Genomic DNA, 17123 nt, shown 5'->3' on the forward strand with positions numbered 1-17123 from the left:
CCGTTTTGGTCCCCACACTATAAAAAAAGACGTTGAAACTCTAGAAAAAGAGCAACCAGGATGATGAGGGGACTGGAAGCTAAAAGGTACGATGAACAGTTGCAGGAACTGGGCCTGGCTAGTCTAGGGAAGAGAAGGATCAGGGGAGACATGATAGCAGTCTTCCAATATTTGTGGGGCTGCCCCAGAGAGGAGGAAGGGGTCAAGCTATTTTCCAAAGCTCCCAAAGGCCAGACAAGGAAGAATGGATGGAAGAGAGATTCAAGCTGGAAATAAGGAGAAATTAACTGACAGTGAGAAACAATCAACCCATGGAACAGAAGTTGCCTTTGGAAGTTGTGGGAGCTTCATTACCCACCTCAGAAGGATGGAAAGCTGAGTCAACCTTGAGCCTGGTGGTGTTTATTCTCTTATTGTGTTATTTTATAGGTCATCCTCGACTTATGACCACAGTGGAGCCCAACATTTTTGCTGCTAAGTGAGATGTCTGGGGTTTGTAAACTGCCTGGATAACATCTGCGTGAGAATTTTCCATGCAACAGACAGTTCTGGTTTTGAAAAGTAGCAAGCTGGGTTTCGTTGTTCTAATCAACTGCTCCAGAACAATAGCGGCACCAAAAAAAAAAATGAAACTTTTATTACCTTGTCGAAACAGCCAAAATAAGAAAAAGCTGATGTGTTGGAAAGTTCTGTCTCTTAGAACAGGACTCTCCAAACTTGGCAACTTTTAAGACTTGCTGGCATGGCTGGCCAAGGAATGTTGGGAGTTGAAGTCCACAAGTCTTCAAGTTGCCCGGTTTGGAGATTCCCTGTCTTAGAAAAAGGAGCAAGATATCGGATAAACCTTTATGAAATAACTGGCCAACTCGGGAGAAAAAGAGCCATTTCCCTCACCATGACATAACTCGGGCCTCTGGAAAGTTCCAGTGCCTTGGCTACAGATCTGAGATGGATGGAAGAATCCTCCATGCACATCATGTTTGAAATTCACTGTCTCAAGATGTGTCTGTCCTCTGGCTTAGAAGGCTTAGAAGAAGAAGAGTCGATTAGAACAGGGGTCTCCAACCTTGGCCACTTTAAGCCTGGAGGACTTCAACTCCCAGAATTCCCTAGCCAGCAAAGCTGGGAATTCTGGGAGTTGAAGTCCTCCAGGCTTAAAGTGGCCAAGGTTGGAGACCCCTGGCTTAGAAGACTTAGAAGCAGAAGAGCTTTCCTGTCTAGAAGCAATAAGCCACCAAATACTGGTTCTTGCAGAAAAAGGTGTCATTTTGCCCCACTGTGAAGCCTGATAGGACATTAAAGGATAATAAAGGATGGAATTGACTCTTAACAAAGTTCTAGCAGGATCCATTTTCCTTTTCCTTTCCGGCATCAACCAAAGAACCAAATATTCTTTCCCCTAAGCGTCTTCCTATTCTCTTTAATTTGCTGGGATAGGAAACAGCTTTCTCTTGTTATTTCTCTTGAGTTGTAGCTAATCCCTCTCTTTATAAAAATCATTCAGTAAAGGCACATATGCTTCTCAGACAATAGTGGCAATTCTTGAGTAGAATTCTTGAGTTGAGAGGATGGCCGCGTGCCAAAATCTTCCTAATGGGGCCAAAATCAGGATTAAAGGAATTTTTCCAGCCACAAGAACTACACCAAAAACTACAGAAATAGTGATGACTTTCTCTCTCTGTCTCTCTCTCTCTCTGTCTCTCTGTCTCTGTCTCTGTCTCTCTCTCTCTCTCTCTCCATCTGTACTCTGTCTACATTCGCTGATGTCAGCACAGTTAGTCCTCAGTTTATGACCATTATTGAGCCCCATATTTCCATGGCTAAGCAAGACAGTTAAGTGAACTTTGCCCCATTTAAAGACCTTGCTTGCCACCGTTGTTAAGTGAATCAGTGAAGTTGTTAAGTTAGCAACACGATTGTGAAGTGAATCTGGCTTCCCCGTTGACTTTGCTTGTCAGAAAGTTGCCAAAGGGGATCCCATGAAATTAGGACACCGCAACTGTCATAAGTACATGCCAGTTGCCAGGACATCTAGATCCCCACAGCTTCACCCTGGCTACTCTAGTTAGTCTCTTGATGCCTATGGAGAGTCATCCAGGTCAGGGTTGTCCCAAAGGTGCTTTTTTCAACAGGCAACTGGACTTTCTGGTTGTTCTTTGAAGATGTTTCAGAGCTGAAGAAGCTTCTTGGGTGAGAAGCAAAAGGTCTTCAAAGAAAAACCAGAAAGTCCCAGTTGCCTCTTGAAAAAGCAAAAACTTTGGGACAAGTCTCTTGATGTTTTTGCAACGAATGGGTTTCCATAACACTACCTTTCTTCTGAACCTGCTTCTTTCTTTCTGGCTGGGTCAATGAAAGAACTCTTTTTCTATTTATTTATTTTTGAAAGGGCAAACCTTTGGTCCTGGTGACCGACCCAAATTCTATCTTGCATCCTTATCCTGCGCCACGTATATTTGCCTTAGTTGGCGAGAAACATTAGAGGCATCAGAGTGGAATGTGAATGAGATCTTGCAAGGCTGCATTTAAAAAAAAAAAGAGTCCCTGCAGTTAATCTTTGGTACAGTCTTTTGCATTTTAACAAGGGCCTCATTCTTTGCTGAATGTTTAGTGTCTTGTGGCTTAATGTATTTAGGAAATGCCTAATTAAAAGCAAAGGAGCAGATTTCCAGTGATAGAGGAGTTGATATCCTACAAAAAAGGGGTTCCCATGAAGATTTGTAGTGCTTCTTTTGATCACTGCATCCTGCTTTTCTTGAGAAAGTATGTGAACTTTATTGATAGGCAGGTTTTCTGAATGTACAGTTGCAAATCTATACTTTTCTTCCGATTGCTGGCGTTGCCTGCTCTGGATAACTAGCAAAAATACCCAGGCACAGTGGCAGCCTCATTTCCTCCATTAACTTTGAGAGACGCACCTCAAATATCAAACACTATCATATGACTCTTTTTCTTCCCATCTGCATGACTATTTTATATTCCGGAATGAATTCTGACCCAGATGAGCACCAGAAGGAGATTGTATTCGGATTAGAGAGCTGTACGGTCAAGAGCTGAATCGGAACTGTATAAAACAAAGCAAAACAAAACCACACAGCAGAGAATTCCAACAGATTTGGCCCTGATATTCTGGAAGGAAGCCTAGAAGGATCCACTTTTTAGATTTGGAAAGCTCTGTTTCGGAAACAGCTGGAATGCAGTGGGGTGGGGAAATTCCCAGGTAGTTCCTAAGCAACAGATGACATGGATGTCCTAAAATTTTGGGGGAAGCATAGTCAACAAGGAGCAGACAATAATGGATGAAAGGGACCAAAGAAATCAACCCGCTGGGAAAAAAAAAAAACCTTCCTATATTCCTCTTTGAATTGACTTCCCTAGAAATTTTCTCACACCTTGCCAAGTATTGCCACCTAGTGAACTGGAAATAGCACGACAGAAGGTCAAACTTCCCGTGTCACGGAGCCGTGTATAGTTGTTCTCTAGCTTCCTTTTTTTTTTTTTTTTAAGAATTAATGAACAGTTGAGAACTCCGTCGCCTGCAGCAGATTTACAAAAGGGGGTCAGGAGGGAAGAGTTTCGTAACTGGTGGTTCTCTCTTCTTTTTTTTCCATGCAAAAATGATTCCTTTTATCGTCTCCCGCCAGGAAGATTTTGCAAGGAGAGTTCTTTAACCACGTTTGCTTTCTAACCAAGAGTTTGTTTGGACCGGGGCACGAAGTGGGAAGATCACACAGAGATTTCATCTTGTCTCCATGGTACCCATCTTAACAGTGCTACATTTGGATTGCAAGCCTAAAAGGAAAACAGCCAACATCATAGAAATCACGGGATCCTTTTAGTCTGCTGTTTCTCAAATCTTGTCGACTTTTAAGTTGGGTTGGACTTCAGCTCCCAGAATTTCCAAGCAGGGAAATGCTTGGGGAACCTTCTGGCAGCTAAAGTCCATGCATCTTAGAGTGGACAAGGTTGAGAGCCCGACTCTAGTCTAATCCTTGGACCAGTGCAGGGATGAGCTACTACAAGCAAATGTTACACCCATTGCAGATGGCGTAGAAGTCAAAACAGATGCCGGACTTGCTTGCAAACCTGTTCATTTTATCTAGCTTTGAATACGGCTTTTACTCTGCCTCCTGCATTTTCTGCACCTTTCTCCATCTCCTGTAGCCCAATTGTGTTATTTTTTTTTTTCTGGACCCAATTTCTTTTCCTTTGCCCCCCAAATATCTTTCTCGCTCCATTCTGAGAAGAAAGCAAGGCTTCTGCCTTCAGCCCTTTCCAGATAGAACCCCGATGGGAGCAAATATTTCGCAGTCCGCCTTCCAATTTTTCAGCTGTCACTACCTTAGCCAAGCTTTCTGCATAACAGACCCAAGGTCTTTAGAGATGCTCAATCAGCCAAGTCACGGTGGTCCCCAAAGGTGCCATTTTTGGAAAGGCGCCTGCGTGACGTGCATCCCAGACCATTCTTAAGACCAAGTCAAGAGGGAGAAGGAGAAACGAGACTTACATTTGACAGTATTTCGGGACTCCTGGAAACCAGCTGGCTCCGAACCCCAACTCAAGGCTTCACACTCGTGCTGCTGCTGCTGCTGCTGCTGTTGCTGCTGCTCCACCCCTTGCCCGTGCTTGGCACCTGCGCCCACCCCTCCTTTCCCCTTCTCTGCCAGCCAGCACATCTTCCACAGCCCCACGCTGCGTTTCCGCCCATCCTCCAAGGTCTGGTACACCCAGTTGGGGGTAAAGGCGGCCGCGTTGTTGAGAACGAGGGACACCAGAGCGACCAACACGGCTGTGGCGACCAATTTCTGGACTGTCATATCTGAGGGTCACCCAGCCACTCTCGGTAGAAGATCCGCACGCGTTTCACACACCACACACACGCACACACACCCCCAATCAGCTGCAGCGCATTGACTTCGCTCCGTTCGGTGGAAGAGGAGAACGTTAGGGATGGTTAGAGTACATCGCCATTCATTCTCCAAGTCAGCTGCTGGGAAGGTCCTGGCTGCCCAAAGAGCCACAAGGCAGAGCGGAGAACTCCATGCGAAGGAAAGGCAAGAACCAGGCGTCCAGATTGCTTGTCTTCCTTTGCGGGGGGGGGGCTTGCTTTATCCTCCTTCCTCCCCTTTGAGCAGGACCAAGCTGGTGTAGAGTTGAACGTTGAGGAGGCGCATTCTTTCCGAAACCCAACTGGCAAAGGGTCGACGTAGGCAGGGTCTACGCCGATCGAGTTGTGTTCACGGACAGCTGAGGGTCTCCCCACCCCCCACCCCCACAAAAAAAAACTATGCCCCTAAAGGCAGACTTCTGTAGCACGGGCCGTGAGAAGAAGCTGGGAGATTGGACAGCCAAATGGTATAGGGTCTCCTGTTGGAGTAGGGATTGGACTAGAAGACCTCCAAAGTCCCTTCCAACTCCAGTTTATTCTGATATTCTGATGAGAAAGACCTGCATAAGAGGCATCAAGAGATCTCGGTTTTGCTGCCCCCCGAATTTCAGAACGGCTCCAAGAGGGCCCTCGGCTTCAGCGCTTCGTGCCCCAAGCAAATCCCAGAGAGGGCCAAAATAAAAAATAAAACAAAAATAATGATTGCATCCCCAAGGAGTCCTGCAAGACTGGAGTCTGTGTTCCCAGGGTCTCGCATCCACCGCTGCTGCTCTTCCCTCGATGACGGGAGCCCGCAAACTGGCAAAGCAGGAAAACAGAATCCTTTGCTGCGAGGAAGTTTGGTTTCCCCCTCCTATCTCTCCACGCAAAGGAAACGGTTGTTTGTGCGGCTGGTTTTGGTGAAAAAACCTCAGGGCGTAGCCGACTGCAGACCGACAAGAGCCACTGCCACGGCCGTCCGATGTGAACAGGATATGTTTCCTGAAAGGAAAAGTCAAAGACAGACTTCTAAAGTCCCGGTCTCTCTCTCTCTCTCTCTCTCTCTCTCTCTCTCTCTCTCTCTCTCTCTCTCTCTCTCTCTCTCTCTCCACCCCCTCCTCACTTCCATCCCTCCCACCTCATTCCTTTGCTGTCCTCCTCTTCCCCCTCCCTTGCTTCCCAGAAAGCAAAAAATTCATTCGGTAATACTTGCATTAGGAAGAATCGTTATTATGATATTGGAACGCTCAAGGAAGGATATCGTAGAAGGACATAGATCTTGGTGGGGTCCTTGGTGCTGTCTGAGCTTGGTGGTTTTCTTGCAGACGTTTCATTACCCTAACGAGGTAACATCATCAGTGCTGTAACAGGTTAGGGTTTGCAAAGAGGAGGGAGGAGAGGAGGAGGAGGAGAGACCAGTGGGGTCCTTGGTACTCTCTGAGCTTGCTGGGTTTTTGTTTTTTTTGCAGACGTTTCATTATCCAATTAGGTAACATCATCAGTGCTAGAAAGGAGAGGGATTTGCAAAGAGGAGGAAGGAGAGAAGGAGAAAGAGGTTGAGGAAGAGAACTGTGGGGTCCTTGGTGCTCTCTGAGTTTGGTTGCTTCCTTGCAGACGTTTCATCACCCAAACTAGGTAACCTCATCAAAAAAATAATAATAATAATGGATAGATCCTCCAAAATAGACCCCACTCTGTTGTTAATCCCTCTGGTTTGGGATTCAACAGTTGGGTCTCAATCCATCAAATCTAATTTGGGAGACTGAAGCACAAGAAATATGTGGCTCTCTTGCCAGGCACTCTCTTAGTTCAGTGCTAAATATTGGAAAATATTTTTGGTTTTGTTTTTTTTTCTTTTGCTTGCTTCAACAAAAACAATCAGAATTGTTTCTATTTTTCTGCAATAGTTTGTTGGATGAGATGGAAGGATCCAGTAGGATTACAGGTCTAGGAAAAATTTAGCATTTCATAAGGAGAGAGGGGGGAGGGAGAGGGAGAGAGCAAGACCGAGAGAGAGAGAGAAAGAAAGAAAAAATAAAGAAAAAAGAGGAAGAGAGAGAGAGAGAGAGAAAGAGAGAGGGAGGGAGAGGGAGAGAAAGAAAGAAAGATAGAGAGCGGGAGAGAGAGAGAGAAAGAAAAAATAAAGAAAAAAGAGGAAGGAAGGGAGGGAGAGGGAGAGAAAGAAAGAAAGACAGAGAGTGGGAGAGAGAGAGAGAAAGAAAAAATAAAGAAAAAAGAAGAGAGGAAGAGAGAGAGAGAGAGAGAAGAGAGAGAGAAGAAAGAGAAAGAGGGAGGGAGGGAGGGAGAGGGAGAAAAGAAGGAAAGAGAAGAAAGAAGAGAGCGGAAGAGAGAGAGAGAGAGAGAGAGATAGCGATGAAAACCAGATAGGTGGCTTTGTCATTCTCTCTCTCTCAGCCCAGCCCACCTTACAGGGTTGTTGTGGGAAAAATAGGAGGAGGAAGGAGCCTTTGAGTTACTTATAAAAAAAAATAAACATGGGGATATAACTGAATAAATTTCATACGACAAAGCTGATGGTTTGTAGAAGCAGCAGTCTTGCAGAGGCTCCCTGGGCGTCATTTCCAGCTACTCTTCAGGCAAAGACCTGCCAATTAAGGTTTTGTGGGCCTTCTTCTTCTTCTTCTTCTTCTTCTTCTTCTTCTTCTTCTTCTTCTTCTTCTTCTTCTTCTTCTTCTTCTTCTTCTTCTTCTTCTTCTTCTTCTTCTTCTTCTTCTTCTTCTTCTTCTTCTTCTTCTTCTTCTTCTTCTTCTTCTTCTCCTTCTCCTTCTCCTTCTCCTTCTCCTTCTCCTTCTCCTTCTCCTTCTCCTTCTCCTTCTCCTTCTCCTTCTCCTTCTTCTTCTTCTTCTTCTTCTTCTTCTTTCCATTTCTGGGAACAGAGGGATGGAATAGGGACCGGTCGGGAATAAGGCTTAGGCCTTGAAGTCCACCGAAGAGGTCTTCGGTATGTCTTCCATCCTGCTGGTCAGCCGACAGGACGAGTCCTTTCCTTCTCTTGTTCCTGTCTTCCCCTCGAGGGAAACAGGTGGGTTTGGGACAAAGTTGTTTGTCCTGTTTCGCTTTACAGAAAAACGTTTAGTTCTCTTTGCACGTCAAACAATTCTGATGATGATTCTGCGAATGGAAACCTTGAGCGCTGACAGTGAGTTACCATTCAGGTCCCAGAGTCCTCTGTCCTTGACTTACAGCCGTTCATTTAGGGACCGTTCAAAGTTACAGCAGCAGTGGAAAAAAAAGTGACTTACGACCATTTTACACACTTCTAACCATTGCAGTTTCCCCACAATCAAAACTCAAATGCTTGGCCACCAGCCTCTATTTATGACGGTTGCAAGTGTCCCAAGGTCCCACGCCAAGAAGACCAAGGACCAATCCTTTTGAAAATCTAGAAGTGTCCTACTTTTTATTATTAAGTTCTCCTCAACCCACTCCTTTCCAGATGTGTTCAAACTGCAATTCTCAAAATGTCTCGCCAGCATCGTGGTGATAGTGAGATCGGGCCTTTGGCCAGGAATTCAGGAAGGCGGATGTTCAACAGGTTAGGGCAGAGGTGGTATCCAGCAGGTTCTGACCAGTTCTGGAGAACCGGTGGTGGAAATTTTGAGTAGTTTGGAGAACCGGCAAATCCCACCTGTGACTGGCCCCGCCCCCATCTATTCTCCGCCTCCCGAGTCCTGGCTGATTGGCTGGGTCTTCTTTGGTTGCCCTGCACAGGAGAACGGAGCTGGAAAGCAGGTTAATGGGGCGGATGTTCAACAGGTGCAGAGGGAATGCAGATTTTGCAGTAACCTTCCCCTGCCACGCCCACCAAGCCATGCCCACAAATCCACCAAGCCATGCCCACAGAATGCCACACCCACCAAGCCACACTCACAGCTGATCGCCTGGGTCTCCTTTGGTTGCCCTGCACAGGAGAACAGAGCTGGAAAGCAGGTTATTGGGTGGGGAAGGAAGGGGGATATTGCAGTATATCCTTCCCCTGCCACGCCCACCAAGCCACGCCCACCAAGCCATGCCACGTGCATGGAACCAGCAGTAAAAAAAAAAATGTATCCCACCACTGTGTTGGGGCAGTTTTTCTCTCAGCCTTTGGCAGCTTAACAGATAATCAGAGTTGGAAGGGACCTTGTAGGTTATCTAGTCCAACCCTCTGCCCAAGCAGGAGACCCTACACCATTTCTGATAGATGGGAGTCCAATCTCTTCTTGAAAGTCTTAAGTGAAGCTTAAAGATGGGTTGACTTCAACTCCCAGAATTCCCCTGCCAGCACGGCGATCACATGACCAAGGGACACTGCAAAACTCTGTGGTTTCTTCCCCAAACCCCAAAAAACTTTAACCTTAGACAGTCTACTATTGACCCCACCCCTTTCCTAAGAGGTCTGTAGGGGGCGTGCATAAGCGCACCAACGTGCCTACCATCCCTGTCCTATTGTTTCTTTTATTTTATTTTTTCTTTTTCTTATATGTATTCATAACTATGTTTTTACTTATACCTATTCTCTTGTAAACAATTGACAAAAATAAATTAAATAAATAAATGAACTGTCATAAATATGTACTGGATTGCCAAGTGCCCAAATGTGGATCATGTGACCGCAGAGATGCTGCAACGGTCATAATTGCGAGGACTGGTTGCAACTTCCCTTTTTTTTTTCTTTTCCATTGCCATCGTAACTTTGAAAGTTTGCTAAACGAACGGCCACACGTTGACTGCCTGTAAAGTCCTTTTTTCCCCCTTCATGGATTAGGCAAGCAAAACATCGGCCGCTCACCCTAGAATAAAAGGTTTGTATGTTCAGCCTAAAGCGACGGGATTTGGTTCCCTGTAGATGCCACTTCAGAAGAACCGCGGACCCCTGGAGAACCTCCAACTCCAGCCCTTGCTTTGTCGCTTAACCAAGGAAGCGAACGCGGAGAGTCCTGGCTCTCGAGAAGGCACGGAATACGTTGAGCATTTCTGCCCAGGGCCATTCTGGGAGTTTAACCTCCACCCCATCTTCAAGCTTGAGAGGAACCCTGGTTTCGTGGATTCCAAACTTTGGGCAGCTCTCCTGAGGCATCGGGGGGCGCACGTGGTTCCATTTGACGGGTCGGTTTTGCACGTCGAGAGGCAGAATTCCTACGGCAAGAGGGTCGCCTTGCTCTTCTTTGAAGACAGAACAAAAGAGAGCCCTGTGCGCCCTTCCTCCACGGCATCTGGTCTTCATTAGAACAGCGAGCTGGAGTTGATGAAGGACAGATGTGAGGTAGAGTTCCAAAGATAAACTCAGGAAATTCTCCGAGTTCGATAGAGGGGGAAGGGTTGGACGGTTTATGGCTTTACTTCTCTCTCTCTCTCCCTCTCTCTTTCTCTCTCCTTCTCTCTCTTTCCTTTTCTTTCTCTCTTCTTTTCTCCTTTTTTCCCCCTCTCTCTCCTTTTCTCTCTCTCTCTCTCTCTCTCCTTTTCTTTCTCCTTTTCTCTCTCTCATTTTCTCTCTCCTTTTCTCTCACTCTCATTTTCTCTCTCCTTTTCTCTCACTCTCTCCTTTTCTTTCTGTCTCCTTTTCTCTCTCTCTCCTTTTCTCTCTCCTTCTCTCACTCTCTCCTTTTCTTTCTCCTTTTCTCTCTCCTTTCTCTCTCTCTCTCCCCTTTTGTCTCTCTCTCCTTTTCTCTCTCTCTCCTTTTCTCTCTCCTTCTCTCACTCTCTCCTTTTCTTTCTCCTTTTCTCTCTTCCTTTTCTTTCTTTCTCCTTTTCTTTCTTTCTCTCTCCTTTTCTCTCCTTTCCTTTTCTCTCCTTTTCTCTTTCTCTTTCCTTTTCTTTCCCCCTCTCTCTCCTTCTCTCTTTCTCTCTCCCCTTTTGTCTGTCTCTCCTTTTCTCTCTCTCCTTTCTCTCTCTCTCTCTCCTTTTCTCTCCTCTCCTTTTCTCTCCTTTTCTCTTTCTCTCTCCCCTTTTGTCTGTCTCTCCTTTTCTCTCTCTCCTTTCTCTCTCTCTCCTTTCTCTCTCTCTCTCCTTTTCTCTCTCTCCTTTTCTCTCTCCTTTTCTCTTTCTCCTTTTCTTTCCCTCTCTCCTCTCTCTCTCTCTCTCTCTTTTTCTCCCCCTGTTCCTCCCTCCCTCCCTCCCCCTCCCTCCCTCTCTCTCTCTCTCTCTCTCAATATCTGAGTCATATCTGAGTGAACACAACCATCCTTTGTTGAGCCTGGGCAATGAAAAGAGAGCCTGTTGAAGATTAAAAAAAAAAAAGAAAGTTCAGAAGTTGGATTCAGTCTTTGGTCCTACTCGGGACAGACTCAACTGAAGCCAATGTAACAAGCTAGCCTGGCTCAGTTAGATCCGTTGAGTTTTACTATTAGGTCTTTGACCTTCTGCCTTGGTTCTGGACACCCCTCAAAGGCAGGGCTCCTCAAATTTGGCAACTTTGAGACTTGTGGCCTTCAATTCCCAGAATTCCTCAGCCAGTCATGCTGCCCACAAGTCTTCACGTTGCTACGTTAGGAGACTACTGCTCTGAGGTAAGATTTCTAAAGAGACAAGAGGTTTTATTTATTTTTATTTTATTTTATTAGTTTTGTCAATTGCTTACAAGATAATAGGTATAAGTAAAAACATAGTTATGAATACATGGATACATATAAGAAAAATAAAAAATATATAAAAGAAACAATAGGACAGGGACAGTAGGCACGTTGGTGCACTTATGCACGCCCCCTACAGACCTCTTAGGAAAGGGGTGAGGTCAATAGGAGACCGTCTAAAATTAAAGTTTTTGGGGTTTGGGGAAGAAACCACAGAGTCAGGTAGAGTATTCCAGACATTGACCACTCTGTTGCTGAAGTCGTATTTTCTGCAGTCAAGTTTGGTGTGGTTTACCTTGAGTTTGTATCTATTGTGTGCTCTTGTGTTGTTATGATTAAAGCTGAAGTGTTCATTGACAGGTAGGACATTGCAATGTATGATTTTATATACTATACTTAGATCGGACCGAAGGCGGCCTAGTTCTAGGTTTTCTAGGTCTAGAATTTCAAGTCTGGTGGCATAAGGTCTTCTGCAACGAGTAGAGGAGTGGAGAACTCTTCTTGTGAAATATTTCTGGACTTTCTCAACTGTGTCAATATCAGATACGTAATGCGGGTTCCAGACTGATGAGCTGTATTCAAGTATTGGTCTAGCAAATGTTTTGTATGCCGTAGTTAGTAGTGTGATATTACCTGAGAAAAAGCTATGCAGGATTAGGTTAACAACTCTTAATGCCTTTTTGGCTATGTAGTTACAGTGGGCTCTAGCACTTAGATCATTAGAGATGAGTACTCCAAGGTCCTTGACAGAGTTTGGATCATCAACAAGGTCTTGTCAAAAAAACCAAACAAACAAGGTTTTGCCTCCAGTAGAAGAGCCAGTTCACACCTCCGTGTTCTTGAAAGTCTTCATAGCTTGACTTGAACCATGTGCCTTCTTGCATTCTGTAGTGAAGCTAACATGGTCCCCATGTGCGTGAAGCTCCAAAGGCCAGGTGCACATCAGTCTTAAGCTATGGTCCCTAAAGAGGTCTTTTCTCCTGCAGAAAGGCCAGTTCACACCTCCATGTTCTCGAAGGCCTTCAGGATCTGATCGGGGACTATCTCCCTTCTTCTTCTTCTTCTTGTATTCTGCAGCGAAGCCGTCTGGGAGAACATGGCCCGCATGTGCATGAAGACCCAGAGGCTGGATGTTGCCAAAGTCTGCCTGGGGAACATGGGCCATGCGCGGGGAGCCAAGGCGTTGCGGGATGCTGAACAAGAGCCAGAAAAGGAAGCCCGGGTGGCCATGCTAGCGGCTCAGTTGGGCATGCTGGTGAGTGGAAAGACTTTCCTCCCATTGTTTCTTTACTTGATTGGTCGACTGATTTTATCTGCCGTCCGTTTCACTATCCAAAGTGTCTCCAGGCAAGCTTGCCATACATGTAGTCCTCAACTTACAGCCCTTCATTTAGGGACTGAAGTTGCAGCAGCACTGAAAAAAGAGACGTATAGCCGTTTTTCAAACTTATGACTGTTGACCATCTTATGACCATCTCAATCAAAATTTGGACACTTGACCACTAAAATAAAAAGGTTGGCTTTTACATCCAGTTGCTTCGTTACCATTTGAAGTTTTACGAGGACACTGAAAAAACAAAAAGAGGCTTATGGAGGTTTTTCACACTTACTATGGTGGCAGGCTCTCAATTTAAGAGATTTAATAAATAATCAAGAGTTGGAAGGGACCTTATAGGTCATCTAGTCCAACCCGCTGCCAAAGCGAGAGACTCTACACCAGAGGTCGCCAACCTTTTGGACCTCAGGGACCACCAAACTCACAATTTTAAATCCCAGGAACCACTAACTGGTTCTGTGGACGTGGCCTAATTTGTGGGTGTGGCTTGGTGGTCATGTGACTGGTTGGGCATGGCTTGTATGTAAATATTATAAATATTTGTATAAATATTGAACTTTTTATAAAAAAAGAGCAACTTTTACCCAAAATCAGGCAAAGCAGGCAGGCAGATTGAGTTGCTGACAGAATCATTCAGTGATCTAGCTATCTGCCATCAGCTAGCTCAGTCTATCAAAATTTGCTGGCCGTGAGTCTGCACTGAATAATAGAAACTTGAGTCCTAAGGGAGGTTCGGCTGTGCTTAAAAGCAGAGCCGAAGATCTAAAGACTAGCTAGAAAGCAAGAAATCCAATTCCTAGCTAATCTAAATCTCTCAGCACAGCAGAACAGCTGATGGTCGGAAAAATAGCAATTTAGCAGGCAAGTTTGTCGGGTAAGGAGTGAATGGGCAGGAAGGGTTCCCATGGGCAATGTGGGTGGGCGCAGCCTTGTGTTTCTGCGCAGCCTGGATTAATTGCTTTGGGGGAGGTCTTTCTCTGCAGCCCACCAAAATTTTCTCACGGCCCACCAGTTGGCGACCACTGCCCTACACCATTTCTGACAAATGGCAGTCCAATCTCTTCTTGAGGGTCTCAAGTGATGGCGCTCCCACAACCTCTGAGGGCAAGTTGTTCCATGGGTTGATTGTTCTCACTGTCAGAAAGTTTCTCCTTATTTCCAGGTTAAATCTCTCCTTGTTCAGTTTCCATCCATTATCCCTTGTCTGGCCTTTGGGTGCCTTGAAAAATAGCTTGACCCCCTTCCTCCTCCATGTGGCAGCCCCTCAAATATTGGAAGACTGCTATCCTGTCTCCCCTGGTCCTTCTCTTCCCTAGACTAGCCATGCTCTCTGTGGTCACGTGATTGAAATTCAAACACGGCACTTGGCAAGTGGCTCATATTTATGATGGTTGCAGGGTCCCGGGGGTGGGGTGGGGGGTGGGGTCACGTGATTTCCCTTTTGTGACCTTCTGAGGAGCCAAGTCCATGAGGGAAGCCAGATTCACTTCACAACCGCGTTACTCACTTTTAACAACCGCAGGGATTCACTTAGCAGCTGTGGCAAGATAGGTCGTAAAATGGGGGCCAAATGCCCTTCCACTCAGCTGCAGAAATTAACCCATTAACGGAATTGGAAGGGAACTTGGAGGTCATCTAGTCCAACCCCCCCCCCATGCAAGCAGGAGACCCTACACCATTTCTGACAAACGGCAGTCCAATCTCTTCTTAAATGTTGGGCTCAATTGCAGTTGTGAGTCAGGGACCACCCGGGTTGTTTTTTTTTCCTGCCAATATAAATATAAATAAATATTAAAGATATTTCACCCTGCGTTCAGTGGCTTTTATTCTCAGTCTGATTATTATCCCTGTACACTTTTTACAAGCCAAGATCCAAAGCCTTTCCTTCAGCGTCAGACATCCAAAGTCCCATTCAAGGGCGACTGTGTTTCCAAGCCCCCAATTCCGCCACCCCCACCCCGCTAGCAAATGGCTTCCGAGATAGCAGGGGCTTTAATTCAGTAGGTTTTTTTTTTTAAGTGTTTATTATATGTTGGTCTTGAGTTAGTTGATGAAGGTAATAATGTGTAAGGTAAAATAAAACAGGTGGTAAGCCGAAAATGGAGATAAATAAGGGGATAAAGAATTGGAAATATACGCGAGGAAATGATTTTGATATTGAATTAATGAACTGAACTATGAAGTGGAAATTTATTTGAAGATTAGTGGAGTGGATAATAACTTGATGTGATATTAAGTAAGAAAGTTGAAAACGTAAGGATGGTTATGTATAAATGTTGTAATCTGGAATCACATTGCTCACGTGAAGACGTGTAAAAAGTAAAAATGAAAAAAAATGTTATAAAAAAGAAAAGGAAAAGGAAAAGCCAGAGCTGGCCATGTGGACCATCCCCTTGTTCTTGAAGTGACCTGCAGGTTGGATGCCTTAGCGCTTCCCCCCGCTTGCTTTTATTTAAACATCCTGTTACAGTCATAATGATTCTATTTTGGGCGTGTAAGGCTCACTCGGCTCCTCAGATTCCTCCTGTAATTAACTCCCTGTAAAGTGTCAGAATGCAGAGCCTGAAAGAGGGCCTTTATTCCTCTGTCCTTCAAGGAGACTATTTGAAGAGAATACCTTTATTCTCATTGCGTCCCATGAACGCAATGAAATTCGAAAGCTGCTCCAGCACAGCGCCCCAAACACCACATCGCAATCATACTACAGAGCAACGGGGTCTCCAACCTTGGCAACTTTAAGCCTGGCGGACTTCAACTCCCAGAATTCCGCAGCCAGCTCGGTGGCTTTGCTGGCTGGGGAATTCTGGGAGTTGAACCTCCGCCAGGCTTAAAGTTGCCAAAGTTGGAGACCCCGCTATTTAAAAATGAAAATAATAATAATAATAGGAATAAATCACAAATGCACTGTTTGATTCAAGACAATTACTGCCCTGGAAAAGAAACAGTTTCTCAATCTATTAGTCCTCATTTTAAGACAGCTATAACGCCTCGCTGATGGTAATAGTTTGAAATATGAATGTCCAGGATGAGAATGGTCTTGTGGAGATTTTTGGAGTTCTAGAGAGGAGTCTGGCCTTCGCAGTCTCTTCCAAAGAAGAAAGAGAGCAACCGATGGTTTTTTTTGTGCTGTGTTTATAACTCTCTGGAGCATCTTCTTATCCACCGCAGAGCATCCAGCATACCACACCGTTACACAGTGTGCCAAAATGCTCTTGATGGTAGAACGGTAAAAAGTAACCAGCCACTTCTCACCCAGACCACTTTTTTTCCGCAATCTTGGGGCTCAGGGTTGACATGTCTGGTCCTTGGTGCTCTCTGACCTTAGTTGGTTCCTTGCAGACGTCTCATGACCCAAAGTAGGTAACGGCATCAGTGCCTTGGGACTTGGAACAGTCACTACAGGAACTGTTGTAAGTTGAGGACAAACCCGCACATGTGAACGAGGAATTCACTGATGAAGATGAAGATGATGATGATGCTTGCATTCAAAGCAGCATCCCTCCCTTCGCAGCTTTCTGGTCTCTCTTCCAGGAAGACGCCGAGCAGTTATACAAGCAATGCCAACGATACGACCTCCTGAACAAGTTCTACCAGGCTTCAGACCAGTGGCAGAAAGCCATTGAGATAGCCGAGACCCAGGACCGAGTGCACCTGCGCACAACGTACTACAATTACGCCAAGCACCTGGAAGCCATCGCTGAGCGCAACTTTGCCATCACCTAGTAAGTGTTTGCAGGCTGCCATGTGCCAGAGCTTATCCAGATCCGACTTACGATTCAATCAGACTCATTCTGGAGTAAGGGAGTCCTTGGTGCTCTCTGAGCCCGGTGGCGTTCTTGCAGACGTTTCATCACCCAACTAGGTAACATCATCAGTGCTAGAAGGGGGTGGGGTTTGCAAAGAAGAGGAAGGAGAAGGAGGTTGAGGAAGAGAACTGTGGGGATCCTTGGTGCTCTCTGAGTTTGGTTGCTTCCTTGCAGACGTTTCATTACCCAAACTAGGTAACCTCATCGAAAAATACGATAGATCCTCCAGAATAAATCCCGCTCTGTTATTCACCCCTCTGGTTTGGGATTCAACGGTTGGGTCTCAATCCATCAAATCTAATTTGGGAGACTGAAGCACAAGAAATATGTGGCTCTCTTGGGAATGGAGGGTGAACAGGGACCAGTTGGAAATAGAGGAGGAAGAGGAGAATTGTTGGGGTCCTTGGTGCTTTCTGAGCTAGGTTGTTTCCTTGCAGATGTTTCATTACCCACTAGGGAACACCATCAGTGGCAATAAGGAATGGGGTTGGCTGTCAGTTTAACCGCTAAAGTGCTTGTATGTATGATGAATGCTAGCTGATCGT

The 17123-nt window shown here is 45.5% G+C and overlaps 2 protein-coding genes across 3 annotated transcripts in view; one reads left to right on the top strand and one right to left on the bottom strand.

Moving 5' to 3' along the window:
• TMEM204 (transmembrane protein 204) overlaps positions 1 to 5983 on the bottom strand; it is a 28567-nt gene extending 22584 nt beyond the window's left edge. Inside the window, exon 1 of the mRNA XM_026704204.2 lies at positions 4505 to 5983. Coding sequence (XP_026559989.1) covers positions 4505 to 4814 — 310 coding nt within the window. The 5' untranslated portion in view covers positions 4815 to 5983. The remainder of the gene's footprint in view (positions 1 to 4504) is intronic.
• IFT140 (intraflagellar transport 140) overlaps positions 1 to 17123 on the top strand; it is a 76592-nt gene that overhangs the window by 47375 nt on the left and 12094 nt on the right. For both annotated transcript variants that reach the window (XM_087912406.1, XM_087912407.1), the window contains 2 exons: positions 12514 to 12691; positions 16304 to 16494. In XM_087912406.1, coding sequence (XP_087768532.1) covers positions 12514 to 12691; positions 16304 to 16494 — 369 coding nt within the window. The remainder of the gene's footprint in view (positions 1 to 12513; positions 12692 to 16303; positions 16495 to 17123) is intronic.

Source organism: Pseudonaja textilis, chromosome 14 (assembly GCF_049901715.1).
Source record: "Pseudonaja textilis isolate UNSWEBS1 chromosome 14, rPseTex1.2, whole genome shotgun sequence".
NCBI classification, from domain to species: Eukaryota; Metazoa; Chordata; class Lepidosauria; order Squamata; family Elapidae; genus Pseudonaja; species Pseudonaja textilis.